General features: G+C 42.7%; 1 protein-coding gene across 1 annotated transcript in view; it reads left to right on the forward strand.

Moving 5' to 3' along the window:
* The window catches only part of LOC140200988 (uncharacterized), a 30,750-nt gene extending 17,856 nt beyond the window's left edge, over positions 1-12,894 (forward strand). The window contains exons 6-8 of the mRNA XM_072264625.1: positions 3,968-4,071; positions 9,639-9,734; positions 9,981-12,894. Of these exons, the coding sequence (XP_072120726.1) occupies positions 3,968-4,071; positions 9,639-9,716 (182 nt within the window). The 3' untranslated portion in view covers positions 9,717-9,734; positions 9,981-12,894. The remainder of the gene's footprint in view (positions 1-3,967; positions 4,072-9,638; positions 9,735-9,980) is intronic.
* The last annotated feature ends 1,383 nt before the right edge of the window (positions 12,895-14,277 follow it).

Here is a 14,277-nt window from a genome sequence, read left to right on the forward strand (position 1 = left end):
TCTTTCCTCATTGATGCAAACTAGGTATCCAGATAATCAGCCCAGTAAAATTAAATGAGATCAATACCCCTCAAAATACTCCAGATATGGTGTCATAAATACTTCTATTTATTTATTTATTGAGATACAGCACAGATTTAATCCTTCCAGCCGTTTAAGCCACGCTGGCTAGCAATCCCCTGACTTCATCCTATACTAATCACGGGATAGTTTACAATGACCAATTAGCCTACCAACCGATAGGTCTTTGGACTGTGGGAGGGAAACCCACGTGATCACAGGGGGAGGGTACAAGCTCCTTAGAGGCAGCAGTGGGAATGCAACTTGGGTCGCCTGTACTGTAAAGCATTGTGCTAACCACTATGCTACCATGCCTCTACTCAATATCATTGAAGTATGTAAGTATCATTAAAGTGTGAGATACTTCTTTTGTGTACAACTCTCTTTGCAGTAAATGGAACATGTTAACTTCCCCATTTATATACTCTGGCAGTATTTCATATCCCAAGATCCCCAGATTCCTCTGGATCTCAAAGCTCTACTATCTCTCAGCATTCAGATGATAAGCTTCTTTTTCCCTTTCATTTGTTCAGCCAGATTACTCCACCAACATCTGTATCATAAGAATGACAAGGGTGCATGGGAGCATATCCACCAGCATGTTTCCCCTCAGAGTTGCATGAATTTGAAATGTATCTTTCAATGCTTATTAATTACAACAGTGGTCCCCAACCACCGGGCTGCGGACCGGTACCAGGTCGCCAAGCATGTGCTATCGGGCCGCAAAGAAACAATATGATTTGGCGATATGAAACGATATGAGTCAGCAGCACCTTTCCTCATTCCCTGTCACACACTGTTGAACTTGAACACAACACCCCTCCCACCCCGTCGGCCGGTCCGCAAGGATATTGTCAATATTAAACCGGTCCGCCGTGCAAAAAAGGTTGGGGTTCCCTGAATTACAAGATCCAAATCCTGGACCTCCCCACCCAACAGCACCATGGGGGGACTTCACAAGAAAGTCAGTGTGAGTACTCCCACCACTTTGTCATGGACAATAAGCGAGCAACAATGAATGTTGCCCTTGGAATGACACCACATTCTGCAAAATAATTCCTTTGAAAATAGATCTGTGCACGTTTAGGCTGTGATCAAGTGATGGAATATGAGTGAAGTCGGTAACTTTTTTCCAACAAGCACGAACACAATGGCTCAATGCCCTCTTGTGTAGTAAATTTTATATCAGCCCATGAAATATGTAATATTACACAAAGGCAATATCTTCCTTACATTGTTTAGTTTTCCTCTGAAATAGTAATTATTTCAGTGTCAGTCTAGAACAGGGGTTCCCAACTTTTTTTTATGACATTGACCACTGTCATTAATGGAGGAGTCCATAGACCCCATGTAGGGAGCTCCTGGTCTAGACAATGAGCAAATACACTCCGTGTCCTTTTATTTTGTACACCTGCTCTTTAGTGCAAATATCTAATTCGCCAATACTGCAGCAGGAATTCTATGTATTTAAGCATTGATAAGGCCAAGTGTTTATTTGTTGATAGGATCAAACACCTGAACGGGGAAGAAATGTAAACTGAGTGGCTCTGATCATGGAATAATTGTTGGTGCCAGACGGAGTAGTTTTTGTATCTCAAAAACAGCTGATCTGTGATATTCACACACAACCGTCTCTAGAGTTTACAGAGAATTGTTTGAGAGAGGAAAAAAATCCAGTGAAAAGCCTCTGACTATCCACACGATCAATGCCTCTCATCATCTTATACACCTCTATCAGGTCACCTCTCATCCTCCATCGCTCCAAGGAGAAGAGGCCAGAAAATTCCAATAATTCAAATCCCATGTGTTCTGCAAAAACATATCGAATTGACTCCAAATACGTTACCAGGGTTCTTCATTTGTGCAGTTCTTCATGTCCTATGTGATCATTTCATCACCACCCTATCTTCCAAACTCTAGTGGATATATGTCTAAACTACCCAGACTTTCCTCATTGATGCAAACTAGGTATCCAGATATCAGCCCCGTCAAAGTTACTGAGATCAATACTCCTCACAATACTCCAGATACAGGGTCATAAATATTTTTATTTATTGAGATACAGTGCAGATTAGATCCTTCCAGCATTTTGAACACAAAGGTATGCGGGTTTTTAGTCAGTTTGGCTCTTGAAACTACCAAAGGTGTCTGAGGGGAGTTTAGACACGTCAAAGTTCCTGAGGAGATGAGGTGTGGGAGGGAAAGGGCAGGAGGGAGGGATGCAAAATCCCTAAGGTTCTAGGGTGAACTGATAGAAATGTATAACAATTCTGAGAATCACAGACAGTCGTAGCTTTTTTCACAGGATAGATATTACAAATACTGATGGTGTGGTAGATGGTGCAACAGTATTACCACTCAGGGCCACAGAGTTGGAGTTCAATTCCAGCAAGAAGGAGTACATACGAGTTCCCTGTGACCACATGGGTTTCCTGAGTGCTGTATTTTCATCCACTGTCCAAAGACATATTGGTTAGTAGGTTTATTGGTAATAGTAAATTGCCCTTAGATTAGGCTTGAGTTAAATTGGTGGTGTGGTGTGCATCGAGACTAGGATTAAATGTGTGGGGTGCTGTGCATCGAGACGAGGGTTAAATTGGTAGGGTGGCATGCATCGAAGCTAGGGTTAAATGGGTGGGGTGGTGTGCATCCAGACTAGGTTTAAATGGGTGCGGTACTATGCATCGAGACTAGGGTTAAATTTATGGGGTGCTGTGCAGTGAGGCTGAGTTAAATGGGTGGGGTGCTGGTTGGCTGGAGCTAGTTAAAATAAAGTCCAAAGTGAGTTGGGTGGAAAGTTCATGGACATGGAGAAATGCGCCTGGAATCCACTGATGGAAATTTGGCAGCAGCAGAAACTGTCACATTGTTGAAGAGGCAACCCGACAGACACGTGAAAGGCAGGGTTCAGGGGGTTTTAGATCATGTGCAGAAAATCGGAATTTTCCTGATCAGATCTATAACTCAGCATGGTTTGCTTTCCCGTGTCTGAGCAAAGGAGTCTGTGTATAAAACCATGAGACATAGGAGCAGAAATGGGCCACTTGGCTATTTGAGTTTGCACTGCCATTCGACATTGGCTGATTTATGATCCCTTTCAATCCCCTTACCCTGCTTCCTGCCCAAAATCTTTGACGCCTCCATAGACACCTGTGGCAATGAAATCCTCCGATTCACCATCATCTGGCAAAATAAGTTTCTCTTCACGTTGTTCTGAAGAAGTGCGCTTCTATTCTGAGGCTCAGCTTTCTGGCTCTAGTCTCTCCCAATGTTGGAAATATCCACTTCATGTTCACTCTGTCTAAGCATTTCAATATTCAGTGGGTCTGAGTTCCCCTCTCATTCTTTGAAACTCCAGCAAGAATAGGCACAGAGATGTCACCTATTCTTCATACTTTAAGAGTTTCATTCTGGGATCATTCTTGTCAGCTTCCCCTGGACCCTCTCAATGCCAACACATCCTCTCTGAGATAACGGGCCCAAAGCTGTTCACAATAGTTTTCACACACCTGACTTGCGGAATGAAGTCAGTAAATCTGGATTGTGAAAATACCGGTAAAACAATTGCATTACTTCTTGAAGCATTGTGCTATTTAAGACAGTCCAAATGTTTATGTTGATATTTGCATTGAATCTTCAAGAGTAGAATACACTTTGAAAATGATCAATATTATTATAAGCACGAGTCTGTTTCTTCAAGTCATCTTGATCTTGTCACATTTGCTGTGTCCATGAACATCAGATAAAAATCGTAAAACACAAAATCATAAATAATTAAAAATAATTCTCGATGGAGGTGTCATTATTTTATTGCAGATTGTTTTCACAGTCACGTCTTCAACTGAATGTCTGGCAGAAATCCTTGGGCATTAAATGTGATGTAGAATGTCAACTTTGTCCTTTACAGTGAGATCACTTCCGGACAGTTGGATCACCACAATTGCTGGATACCTGTTTGTTAAACTGGCTGTTGGTCTTGGACTCGTCTACAGTTTGACGAGGAAAAACAGAGTAAGATTTTTCTCTTTATTTTGCTGTGAATACCTGCAAGAAAATGAATCTTGGGTAGTATATGATGACATACCATATACATACATGGCTAATAAATTTACTTTGAACTTTAAACTTTACTGTTTCATTGGCCCATCTGGCCAGTTACACCCTTCAAAACAATCACGACTGACCATCTTGCATCATTCTTGCAGGAGGTGAACAAGCCAGTCCTCATTAGGTGATTGGTTGTGGAAAGGATCAGTTAATTTAAATTTATTAACAATGATATCAGAGGATCTGATTCGGTACCAACATGTAAGTGCCATTATGATGAAAACATGGCAGTGCCTTTCTTTTCCTGAATGTTTGTGTCAATTCAGCATGTCATCTAATACTTTGAAAGACCTCAATACTTGTGTGGTGAAAGTATCCTGACAGTTTGCATCACAGCCTGGTGTGGAAATATGAATGCCCAGAAATGGAAAAGTCTCAAAAAAACTGTTGATACAGCTCAGTCCATCTCAGGCAAAGCCGTCATCATCAACGAATGCATTTGTTAACAGCATGGGTGGAGCATTGGCTGATCGGAAGAAAGCAGAGAGTGGGAATAAAGGGATCCTATTCTGGCTGGTTGCTGGTCACCAGTGAGTTCCACAGTGGTCAGTGTTGCGACCGCCTCTTTTCATGCTGTATGTCAATGATTTGGACTATGGGATTAATGGATTTGTGGCTAAATTTGCCAATGATACAAAGCTAGCTGGAAGAGAGGGTAGTGTTGAGGAAAAAGAGAGCCTGCAGAGAGACTTAGATAGTTTATGGGAATGGACAAAGAAGTGACAAGTGAAATACAATGTTAAAAATGTATGGTCATGCACTGTGATGGAAGAAATAAACAGGCACACTATTATTCAGATGAAAGGAGAATTCAAAACGCAGAGATGCAAAGGGACTTGGGAGTCCTTGTGCAGGATACCCTAAAGGTTAACCTCCAGGCTGAGCTGGTTGTGAAGAAGGCAAATGCAATGTTAGTGTTCATTTCTAGAGGTATAGAATATAAGAGCAGGGATGTGATGATGAGGTTCTATAAGGCACTCGTGAGACCAAATCTTGGAGTATTGCGTGCAGTCTTGGGCTCCTTATTTTAGAAAGAATATACTGACACTGGAGAGGGTTCAGAGAAGATTCATGAGAATGATTCCAGGATTGGAAGGGTTACTGTATGAGGAATGTCTGGCAGATCTTGGGCAGTATTCCCTGGAGTTCAGGAGAATAAGGGGCATCTCATAGAAACATTCCGAATGTTAAAAGGCCTGAACAGATGAGATGTGGCAAAGTTATTTCCCGTGTTAGAGGAGTCGAGGACAAGAGGGCGTGACTTCAGGATTGAATGACGATCATTTAGAACAGAGATGCAGAGAAATTACTTTAGTCAGTGGGTGTTAACCTGTGGAATTCGTTGCCACGTGCGGCTGTGGAGGCCAAGTCATTGGGTGTATTTAAGGTAGAGATAGATAAGTTCTTGATTAGCCAGGGCATCAAAGTGGGGGAGAAGTCAGGGGAGTTGGGATGACTGGAAGAACTGGATCAGCCATGACTGAATGGCGGAGCACATTGGATGGGCCGAATAGCCTACTTCTGCTCCTATATCTTATAGTCTTATGGTTTTATGGAGTACTGCCACAAGAAAGCAGCAACCATCATCAAGGACACAAACCATCCCGGCTTCACCTTCTCCTCACCCCCATTCAGTGCCCCAAACAGTCCTTCCAGGTGGGACAACACTTCATCTGCAAGTCAGTTGGTCATGTGCTGATTTCAATGCTCCCAGTATGGCCTCCTCTACATCAGTGAGACCCAAACTTAATGCTTTGTTGAGCACCTTTGCTCCACTTGCAACACACAGGAGTTCCTGATGGCAAACTCTTTTCATTTCTCTCCCCATTCCCATTCTGACGTGTCAGTCCATGATCTTTGCTACTCCCAGGAGGCCACTCTCTGTGTAGAGAGGTACCACCTCATATTCTGTCTGGGGAGCCTCCAAACTGACAGCATGAACATTGATATATCTATGACAGCATGAACATTGATATATCTGTTTTTTTTTTCTCCCATCCCCCGCTCTCTTTTTACATTCCCCATTCTGGGTCTCCTCTTACCCCTTCTCTTCTCCTCCCCTGCCAATCATCTCCCTTTGGTACTGCCGGATGTAGCAGTCAGACCAGATGGATTATGGATTTGCAATTCACAGAATGGACCAAACTGCTGACTCGGGGAAGGCAAAAGGAGGAGGCGTGTGTTTTATGGCTAATTTTCACTGCTGCTCTGATGTGTTTCTGTCAAACTCATGTCCCCACCCGACTTGGAACACCTGGCGGTCAAATGCTGTCCATTCTATTTACCTCTGGAGTTCTCCTGTGTAATCCTGACCAAAGTGTATATACCATCAGCAGCCACCTATAATCAAGTGCCTGAGACACTGCATGATGTCATCTGCAAACAACAAACAGCCCAACCTGACTTCACAAGGCTTGTTTGAAGAAATCCCTGCCCAGTTCCCAGCAGCGTATACCTGTAGCTTCAGAGGTCCCAACACACTAAACCACTAAGATAAGGAAAAACTACTGTTCCTCAAAAAGACAAAATCCTGTCAAGATACCACCAGCGTATTATGATTCCTCGTTCGACATCTTCCAGACAGTCCATGAAACTATTTATTTCACCTCTCTTGCATTTGCTTTTAATCTTAAGTGTGTTACTGAGAATGTTAGAGCCTGTGATTTACAGTTTTGAGATCAATTGAGTGATCTTTCACTTTGCTCTCGGAGAAGATGACAGGAAGCGAGCATGAGCTTCTTGGTGAAGAAACTGATAGACGGGGCACAAGCCCATGATCAATTAAATTCCTCTGATTAAAACATTCACTTCTGGCTGAATAAAATGTTGTGGAAGATTGAAACGTCTAGGAGAATGCAGAAGGCAGGCGATGATTCTGTGCCGACTGTCTTTCGAATCGCCAATGGGATGAAACTCCCTGATGCCAGAGAAGGAGTCTGTGGATTCCATCGCTTGCTGTGTCAGAGAGTAGGCCTCTGTGTCTTGTTGTGTTTTGTAACATTTTTTGTGTGGAGGGTGTCGTTTTGGGGGTAGATGATCATGTTGTGTTTGCTTTTTTGTGCAGAGGAGTGGGTTTGATGATTTTCTTGAGAAGAACTTTTTTGGCTTTCTTTGTCTCGTGGCTATCTGGAGAAGATGATTCTCAGAGTTATCTGCACTAAGACCTCAATTGTAAATGAATATTTGAAACAGTGTCCCTTTCCCAGACCACATTTTGGAAAATTGGATCACTTGGCTGTCCTTCTGTTACCTGCATACAGGTTGAGTCTAAACAGTGAAGCTGCAGAGACATGGACAATAAAGAGCTGGTCATGGAAGGCAGAAGAGCAATTATGGTATTGTTTTGATTCGGTGGAGTGGGTTGTGTTCAAACACTCATCAAGAGATCTGAATGAACACACCATGGGTGTAATAGCTGCAGATGAGTGAGTTTCCACTAAGTTATTCAGAGTCTTCCAAATGCAGAAGCACTGGATGAACCATCTGCTGATCTGAGGGCCGGATCAGAGACACACAAGTTTGGAGACCAAGAAAGCTACAAGAGGTGCAGGGATGATCTCTGGAAGTCCATCCCATGGATAAAGTTGAAATTCCAGACCAAACTTAAATCAACAAGGAATGGTCGACAGATAGAGCAGGGCTTGAGTGCTATCCCCTCTTGTAAAGTTAAAGCAGGCAATATGGGATTCAAGGGGGGTTTGTTTCCAGATGAGCTCAATCCCATCTATGCTTTCCTTAATTGTTAGAACATGAGGAAACCATCTTGAACTTCAACATACTCTGATGATCTAGTGATCTCCGTCTCTTAAATTTAATTACGGGCATCCTTCAGGAGGATGAATCCACAAAACCATCCGAATCGATTGATGTATCTGGCCACAAGTAAAATTCCTGTGCTGATCGGCTGTCTGGTGGATTCACCGAGATCTTTAATCTCTGGCTTCAGCAGTGTGTGGTTCCCACTTGCTTCAAGCAGGCATCAATTATACCGGTGCGAAGAAGAGTGTGGTGATCTGCCTCGATGACTGTTGCCCAATTGCACTTACATCCAGACTGGTGAAGAGCTTTGAGAGGTTGGTGATGAAACAAAATCAACTCCTGCCTGACAGGCAACTTGCATCCACTCCATTTTGCCGACCAGAGCAAGAAGTCCACAGTTGATGCCATCTCATGGGCTCTTCACTCAATCCTAGAACAGCTGGATGGCAAAGATGCATACATCACGATTCTCTTTATCGATTACAGTGCAGTATTTGAAAAACCATCATCCCCTCAAAGCTAATCAATAAGTTCAAGACCTTGGCATCAATACCTCCTTCTGCAATTGGATTCTGGATTTTAAAAACATGTCAAACCCAATCAGTTCAGATTGGCAACAATATCTCCATGATCTCCATCAGCACAGCTGCACCACAGGGATGTGTGCTTAGCCCCCTGCTCTACTCGCTTTACAATTTGAATGTGTGGCTAAGCACGGCTCCAATACCATATTCAAGTTTGCTGATGTCACCACTGTCGTGGGCTGAATCAGCATATAGGAGGGGGATTGAAAATATTCCTGTGTGGTGTCACAACAACACCCCCTAACTTAATGTCCGCAATACCAAGTTACTGATGATAGACTTCAGGAGAGGGAAACCAGAGCTCCATGAGACAGTGCTCTTCCGAGGATCAGAGTTGGAGAGGATCAGCAGCTTTGAATTCCTCAGTGTTACTATTTCAGACGACATGTCCTGGGCCCAGCACGTGAGTGCAATTGTGAAGAAGATACGGCGGTGTCTCTACTTCTTGAGCAGTTTGCGGACATTCAGCGTGACATCTGAAACTTTGACACACATCTATAAATGTTTATTTGAGAGTATATTTACTGGCTGCATCACAGCCTGGTATGGAAACACCAGTGCCTTTGAACAGAAAATCCTCCAAAAAGTAGTGGGTTCGGCCCAGTATGTCACGGTAAAGTGCTGCCAGCCATTGAGCACATCTACATGATATGCTGAAGTAGGAACGCAACATCTGTCATCGGGGATCCCACCACCCATGTCAAGCTCTCATCTTGCTACTGCCATCAGGTAGAAGGTACAAATGTGTCAGGATTCACCACCATCTTCTAGAGCATTTACTACCCCTCAACCATCAGGGTGTATTGGGGGGGGAGGATGTTTCTGCTTTGATGTTTTTCTTTGAACAGGTTCCATGATTTTCTTTGTTTCGTGGCTGTCTGCGGGAAGACAAATCTGAGGGTTGTACATTGCATGCATACTTTAATAATAAATGTAATTTGAATTTTTAAATCCTTGAAACTTTGAACGCTGAACTTATTTGAATATAGCAAATCTGCTTCATTGAAGTTAGTAATGTGAACATGGTCAGGTCCTATCAGGGGACAGATGTGTGATGAATCACAGATTACAATTTACTGAAGATTGAATGTACATTCTATCAGTTAAAGAATAAAAAATCTATTCCAGCAGATCACGCCTCAGGGACGTAACAGAAGAGGACGAGCCAGAGGCCACAGAAGGAGAGCAATGTCGCATCAGAGTTAGACTCATCAGTAAACGGTGGTAAGTGTAATCAAAGAAGATCTTCACACTATTTTCTCTCAGGAAGTAGAGTTAGTTGGCCGTGTTAAATAGGTCCATTCCTTACAGTCTTTAATAGTGGGCAATATCGGATTAATGTTGAGCCAGTTATGTTTGGATCATGTGGAAATCCGTTCCCTACTCTGTAAATTCACACTTCTCTTTAACTTAATTATATCAATCATTTCCAGAGCATATTTCATGTTTCTTTTGTCTGATTCATCACAGAGAGAATTCAGATAAAGTGAGAGGAAGAGCAACAGAGGATTCACATGAAGATGCCACATTTCAGACCTCGAAATCTGATACTGATCTGTGATTCTTAAATGAACATTGCAGCCCCTGGGTGTCTATTCGGCCCATCATGTCCATTCCCCAGAGAGATCTGCCGATTCCAGAATCCAGATTGATACAGTCTGGAAACTTTGGAACTTGATTTCTGATTTTACTCACAATTTATTACATCTGGCAAGAAAACTTTATTCCCCAAAGAAACTATTGCAAGCATTGTTCACCTCAGTACTGTTAACTTGCATGGCAAGAATATTCTTTCCAGGCGACTGTATAAATTTCCAAACTCCAGGAGGTATCTTTGTAAGCATCTCAAACACAGTCAGATTGCAGAGCACAGCATCATTTTGGACAATATGTGTTTCACTTCCTTCACAGTGAGAACGCTATAAAGAGACGAAAGTTGCACACAAATCTCTGGATAACGTTTCATCAACTACTGCACAGCTGCAGCAGAGCATTCTTGCTTGAACATTTAATTCCTCTTGTAAGCAATGCCAACAATATACTGTTTGCCATGCTAATAGCTCACTGCTCCTGAATACTTGCTTTCTGCAACTGATGTACAAAGACACCAAGATCTAGTTGCAACTTCCATTTACCCATTTTATTATCATTCACATTATATTTCTTTCCCCTTCTATGGCCATAACTCAATGTAGCATCGTAGCATAATGGTACTACTACTATGACTAGGTCGACTCAGGCCTGGGGGGCCGGCGTCGGGCACGATGACAGATCTCCACTTCTCCCTCTCCCTCATCAGTGGTGTTCAGTTCATCGACATTAGCTATGCTGCTGTCTTCTAGGAGCGTGTCGACCATAGTCTTGGGACGGTGCCCAGGGTTCATCCTCCTGTGCTTGGGCTCCCATATGATGACTAGGCTGGCAGGTAGCTCAGAGTGGCGTAGGCAGTGCCCCGCTAGTTGCAGTCTTGTCGCCTCAATTTTAGTGGTGAGCATCGGTAGGTTGTTATAGAACTCAATGTTCGTCAGGTGTTGTTGCCAACTCACATCAAGAGCCAGCCGGAGCATTCGTTTATAGCAACCATCTGGAGATTTTCGCATCGTCTTGGTGAGTGTCCACGTCTCGCAGCCGTACGTGAGAATGGATTCTATGACAGCTATGAAAACCCTCTTTTTAAGCCCTCTGGTTAGGTTCGACTTACAGATTTCCTTCATGTCGTTCATAGCCCTCCACGCCAGCGCCTTCTGTATCTTTATGTCCTTCTCCGAACTCATCATTCAAGACCCAAGGTATTTGTAGTCAAAGACTTTCTTAATGGTATCATTCTCTACTGTCTTGAGAGTACCTTCGTCGCAGTTAAACGCCATGTACTCTGTCTTTTTAGTGTTTAGGTGAAGTCCAACTTTATTGCATTCAATTTCCACTTTTGTCTGTAGCTACTGTGCTTCCTCCATCTGGTCAGAGAGCAGGACTATGTCATTTGCAAAATCGAGATCTGTGAGTGTAACTGGTCTGACACTTTTGGTTCGCCCTGGTTTTATGTGTCATGTGTGACGCCAAGCAGAGCTACCAGACGGATGATGCTAATGTGAGAGATAACGGAAGACAATGGAGAAACATTCAAAAAGCTAATAAGAGAGAAGAGAGAGATTAACGAGAAAGAAACACAATTCAGATATTGACAGACCGTTTGCTTTGAACCTGAACTGTTTGAAGTTTGATGGACAGGTTATACCCCAGCAGGGGGATAAAAAGAGCAGGTTTGCTAAGGCACGACACGCCACGAGACCGTGGAAAGAGCAGTGTGCCCCCACAAGTTGGTGTGAATTTGGAAGACCGGTTCGCAGGAATCGGTCAGAGGCTCACAGGGTGTAGAGGTACGTTCGGTGGGAACCTGAGGTGTGTGTCTGCCCTTGCCTGGGTTCCGGGTTCACCGTGGAAGAACGATTGTATCCGGAACAGAGGAGTCACAGTGGGTGACCACAGTGAGATCAGAAGACATCAAAAGGTATGCCCGAAAACAACTGCATCTCTCACTCTCTCACGCTCTCTCTCCAACGGTACAACAAAAAGCGATTACTTCGAACTGCACTAAACTGAACTGAACTCTGCTTCACTTAAGACTGATCATTTTACCCCTAGACTGCGATAGAGCTTGGTTGATTGTTAATACCCTAGTTCTGTGTATACATGTGTATTATCATTGCTATACTGTTACATTTATATCCTTGCGATTAGTGTACTGTATTACTTATTTCTTTAATAAAACTTTATTAGTTCCTAGTAATCACAGACTCCAACGAGCGTTCCATTTCTGCTGGCTTGGCAACCCAGTTATGGGGTACGTAAAACCAAGCTTGTCATAGCAGTAAGTGTAACATAATTATAGTGCCAGCAAACCAGGTTCAATGCTGCTACTGTCTGTAAGGAGTACGTATATTCTCCCCGTGATTGTGCGGGTTTCCTCTGTTTGCTCTGGTTTCCTCCCATAATCCAATGACGTAGGGGCTAATATCTTAATTGGTCACATGATATAATTGGGGAGCACAAGCTTATTGGGCTTACAGTGCCTTTTACTGTGTCCTACATCTAATTAAAAAAATAGATCATAGGTGTTTCTCAACATAGACAATGTCTCTAATGTAACAATTAATGGCACTATCTATCATGAATAGCTCTAATCTGAAAGATTTGGGAAGGTTTATGAAATTAATTTGTAAATTAGACTCATAGGATTGTACAACACAGAAGCTCTCCGTGTCCATTCTCACCACCCAGAATCCATTTCTCATCAGAGGGCAAGTGCAGGTACAACACATTTATCACAACAAGAAATGATAAGAGACTCAATTCTCCGTCGCCTCAGTAATATGTCGTTCTGAAACTGGAAACAGCTTACATTGTATTTGCCTGCAATAAAAATAAAACTTACAACAATCTGTTGTCATGAAAAGTTCCTGCTTTGAATTTTATTTCATGTATGAAACATTGATGACAAAATGTAGTGGTATGTACATAGGTAGGATGTGAGTGTCACACAGTTTGCAAGATTGTGGCCTCCTGTGGATCGGTGAGACCTGACGAAGATTGAGAGACCACCTCAGGGTAGTAAACTACTCTTCCTCTGTAACCTATACAGGGTCAAGAAAGTTGATGCCACTTTGCCTCATTTTTGTAGATACTCCCGAGATGCAAAGAATTCACCCCCATCTGTTTTGGCTTCACACATGGATTACTAACCTGGATTTCCAGAGGACCAATTTAATCCCTTGGAAACATTTTGCTCTTAATGTATCTGTAGAATCCCTCTGGATTCTCCTTCACCTTGTCTACTAGAGGAACTTTATGCTTTCTTTAAGCCTTCCTGGTTTCTTTCTTAAGTTTTGCATTTCTAGTACTGCATAAATGCCTCATTTGTTGTCGCATTGCCTGCACCTACTATACACCTTCTTTCTCTCTTTTAACCAGGGCCTCAATACCTCTTGAAATCCAAGGTTCCCTACATTTGTTATCTTTACCTTTTACAAAGCACATACAAGCTTTGTAACCTCAAAATTTTGTTTTTGAAGGCCTCCCTCTTCCAAGTACGCCTTTGCCAGAAAACAGTCTGTCCCAATCCATATTTAACAGATTATGTATGACACCATCAAAATTAGGCTTTCTACAATTTACAACCTCAACCCATGGACCAGGCCTATCTTTAAGCAGATTTACTTTGAAACTAATGGTATTTTGGTCACTGGAATCAAAGTGTTGCCCAACACAGACATCTGTCACCTGCCCTCCCTCATAGCGGATCCAGTTTCTCACACACACTCATTGGGACTTTTATGCTCTGATGAAGGCAACTTGTTTGAACACATTTGATAAACACTATCCCATCTAGTCCTATTACAGTATAGGATTCCCAGTCAATAAGTGGAAAGTTAAAATCACCTGCTAAAACAACCTTATGTTTCTTACAATCGTCTGTGATCTCTTAAGAAATTTGTTTTTCTAGATCCCCAGGACTCCTGAGTGGTGTGAAATATTGCCCAATTAATGTGGTAGTACCTTTTTAAATTCTCAGTTCCACCCATAATGCCTCACTAGTCAGGTTCTCCAGTCTGTCCTGATGAAGCACTGCTGTGACATTCTCACTGACTTGAAACGATACCCTTCTTCCTTTAATCCCTCCAGCTCTGTCATGTCTAAACATACGGAACTCTGGAATATCGGGCTGCCAGTCCTGCCCCTCCTGCAATCAAGTCTCACCTAATGGTGACAA

Source organism: Mobula birostris, chromosome 7 (genome assembly GCF_030028105.1).
Source record: "Mobula birostris isolate sMobBir1 chromosome 7, sMobBir1.hap1, whole genome shotgun sequence".
Classification (NCBI taxonomy): Eukaryota; Metazoa; Chordata; class Chondrichthyes; order Myliobatiformes; family Myliobatidae; genus Mobula; species Mobula birostris.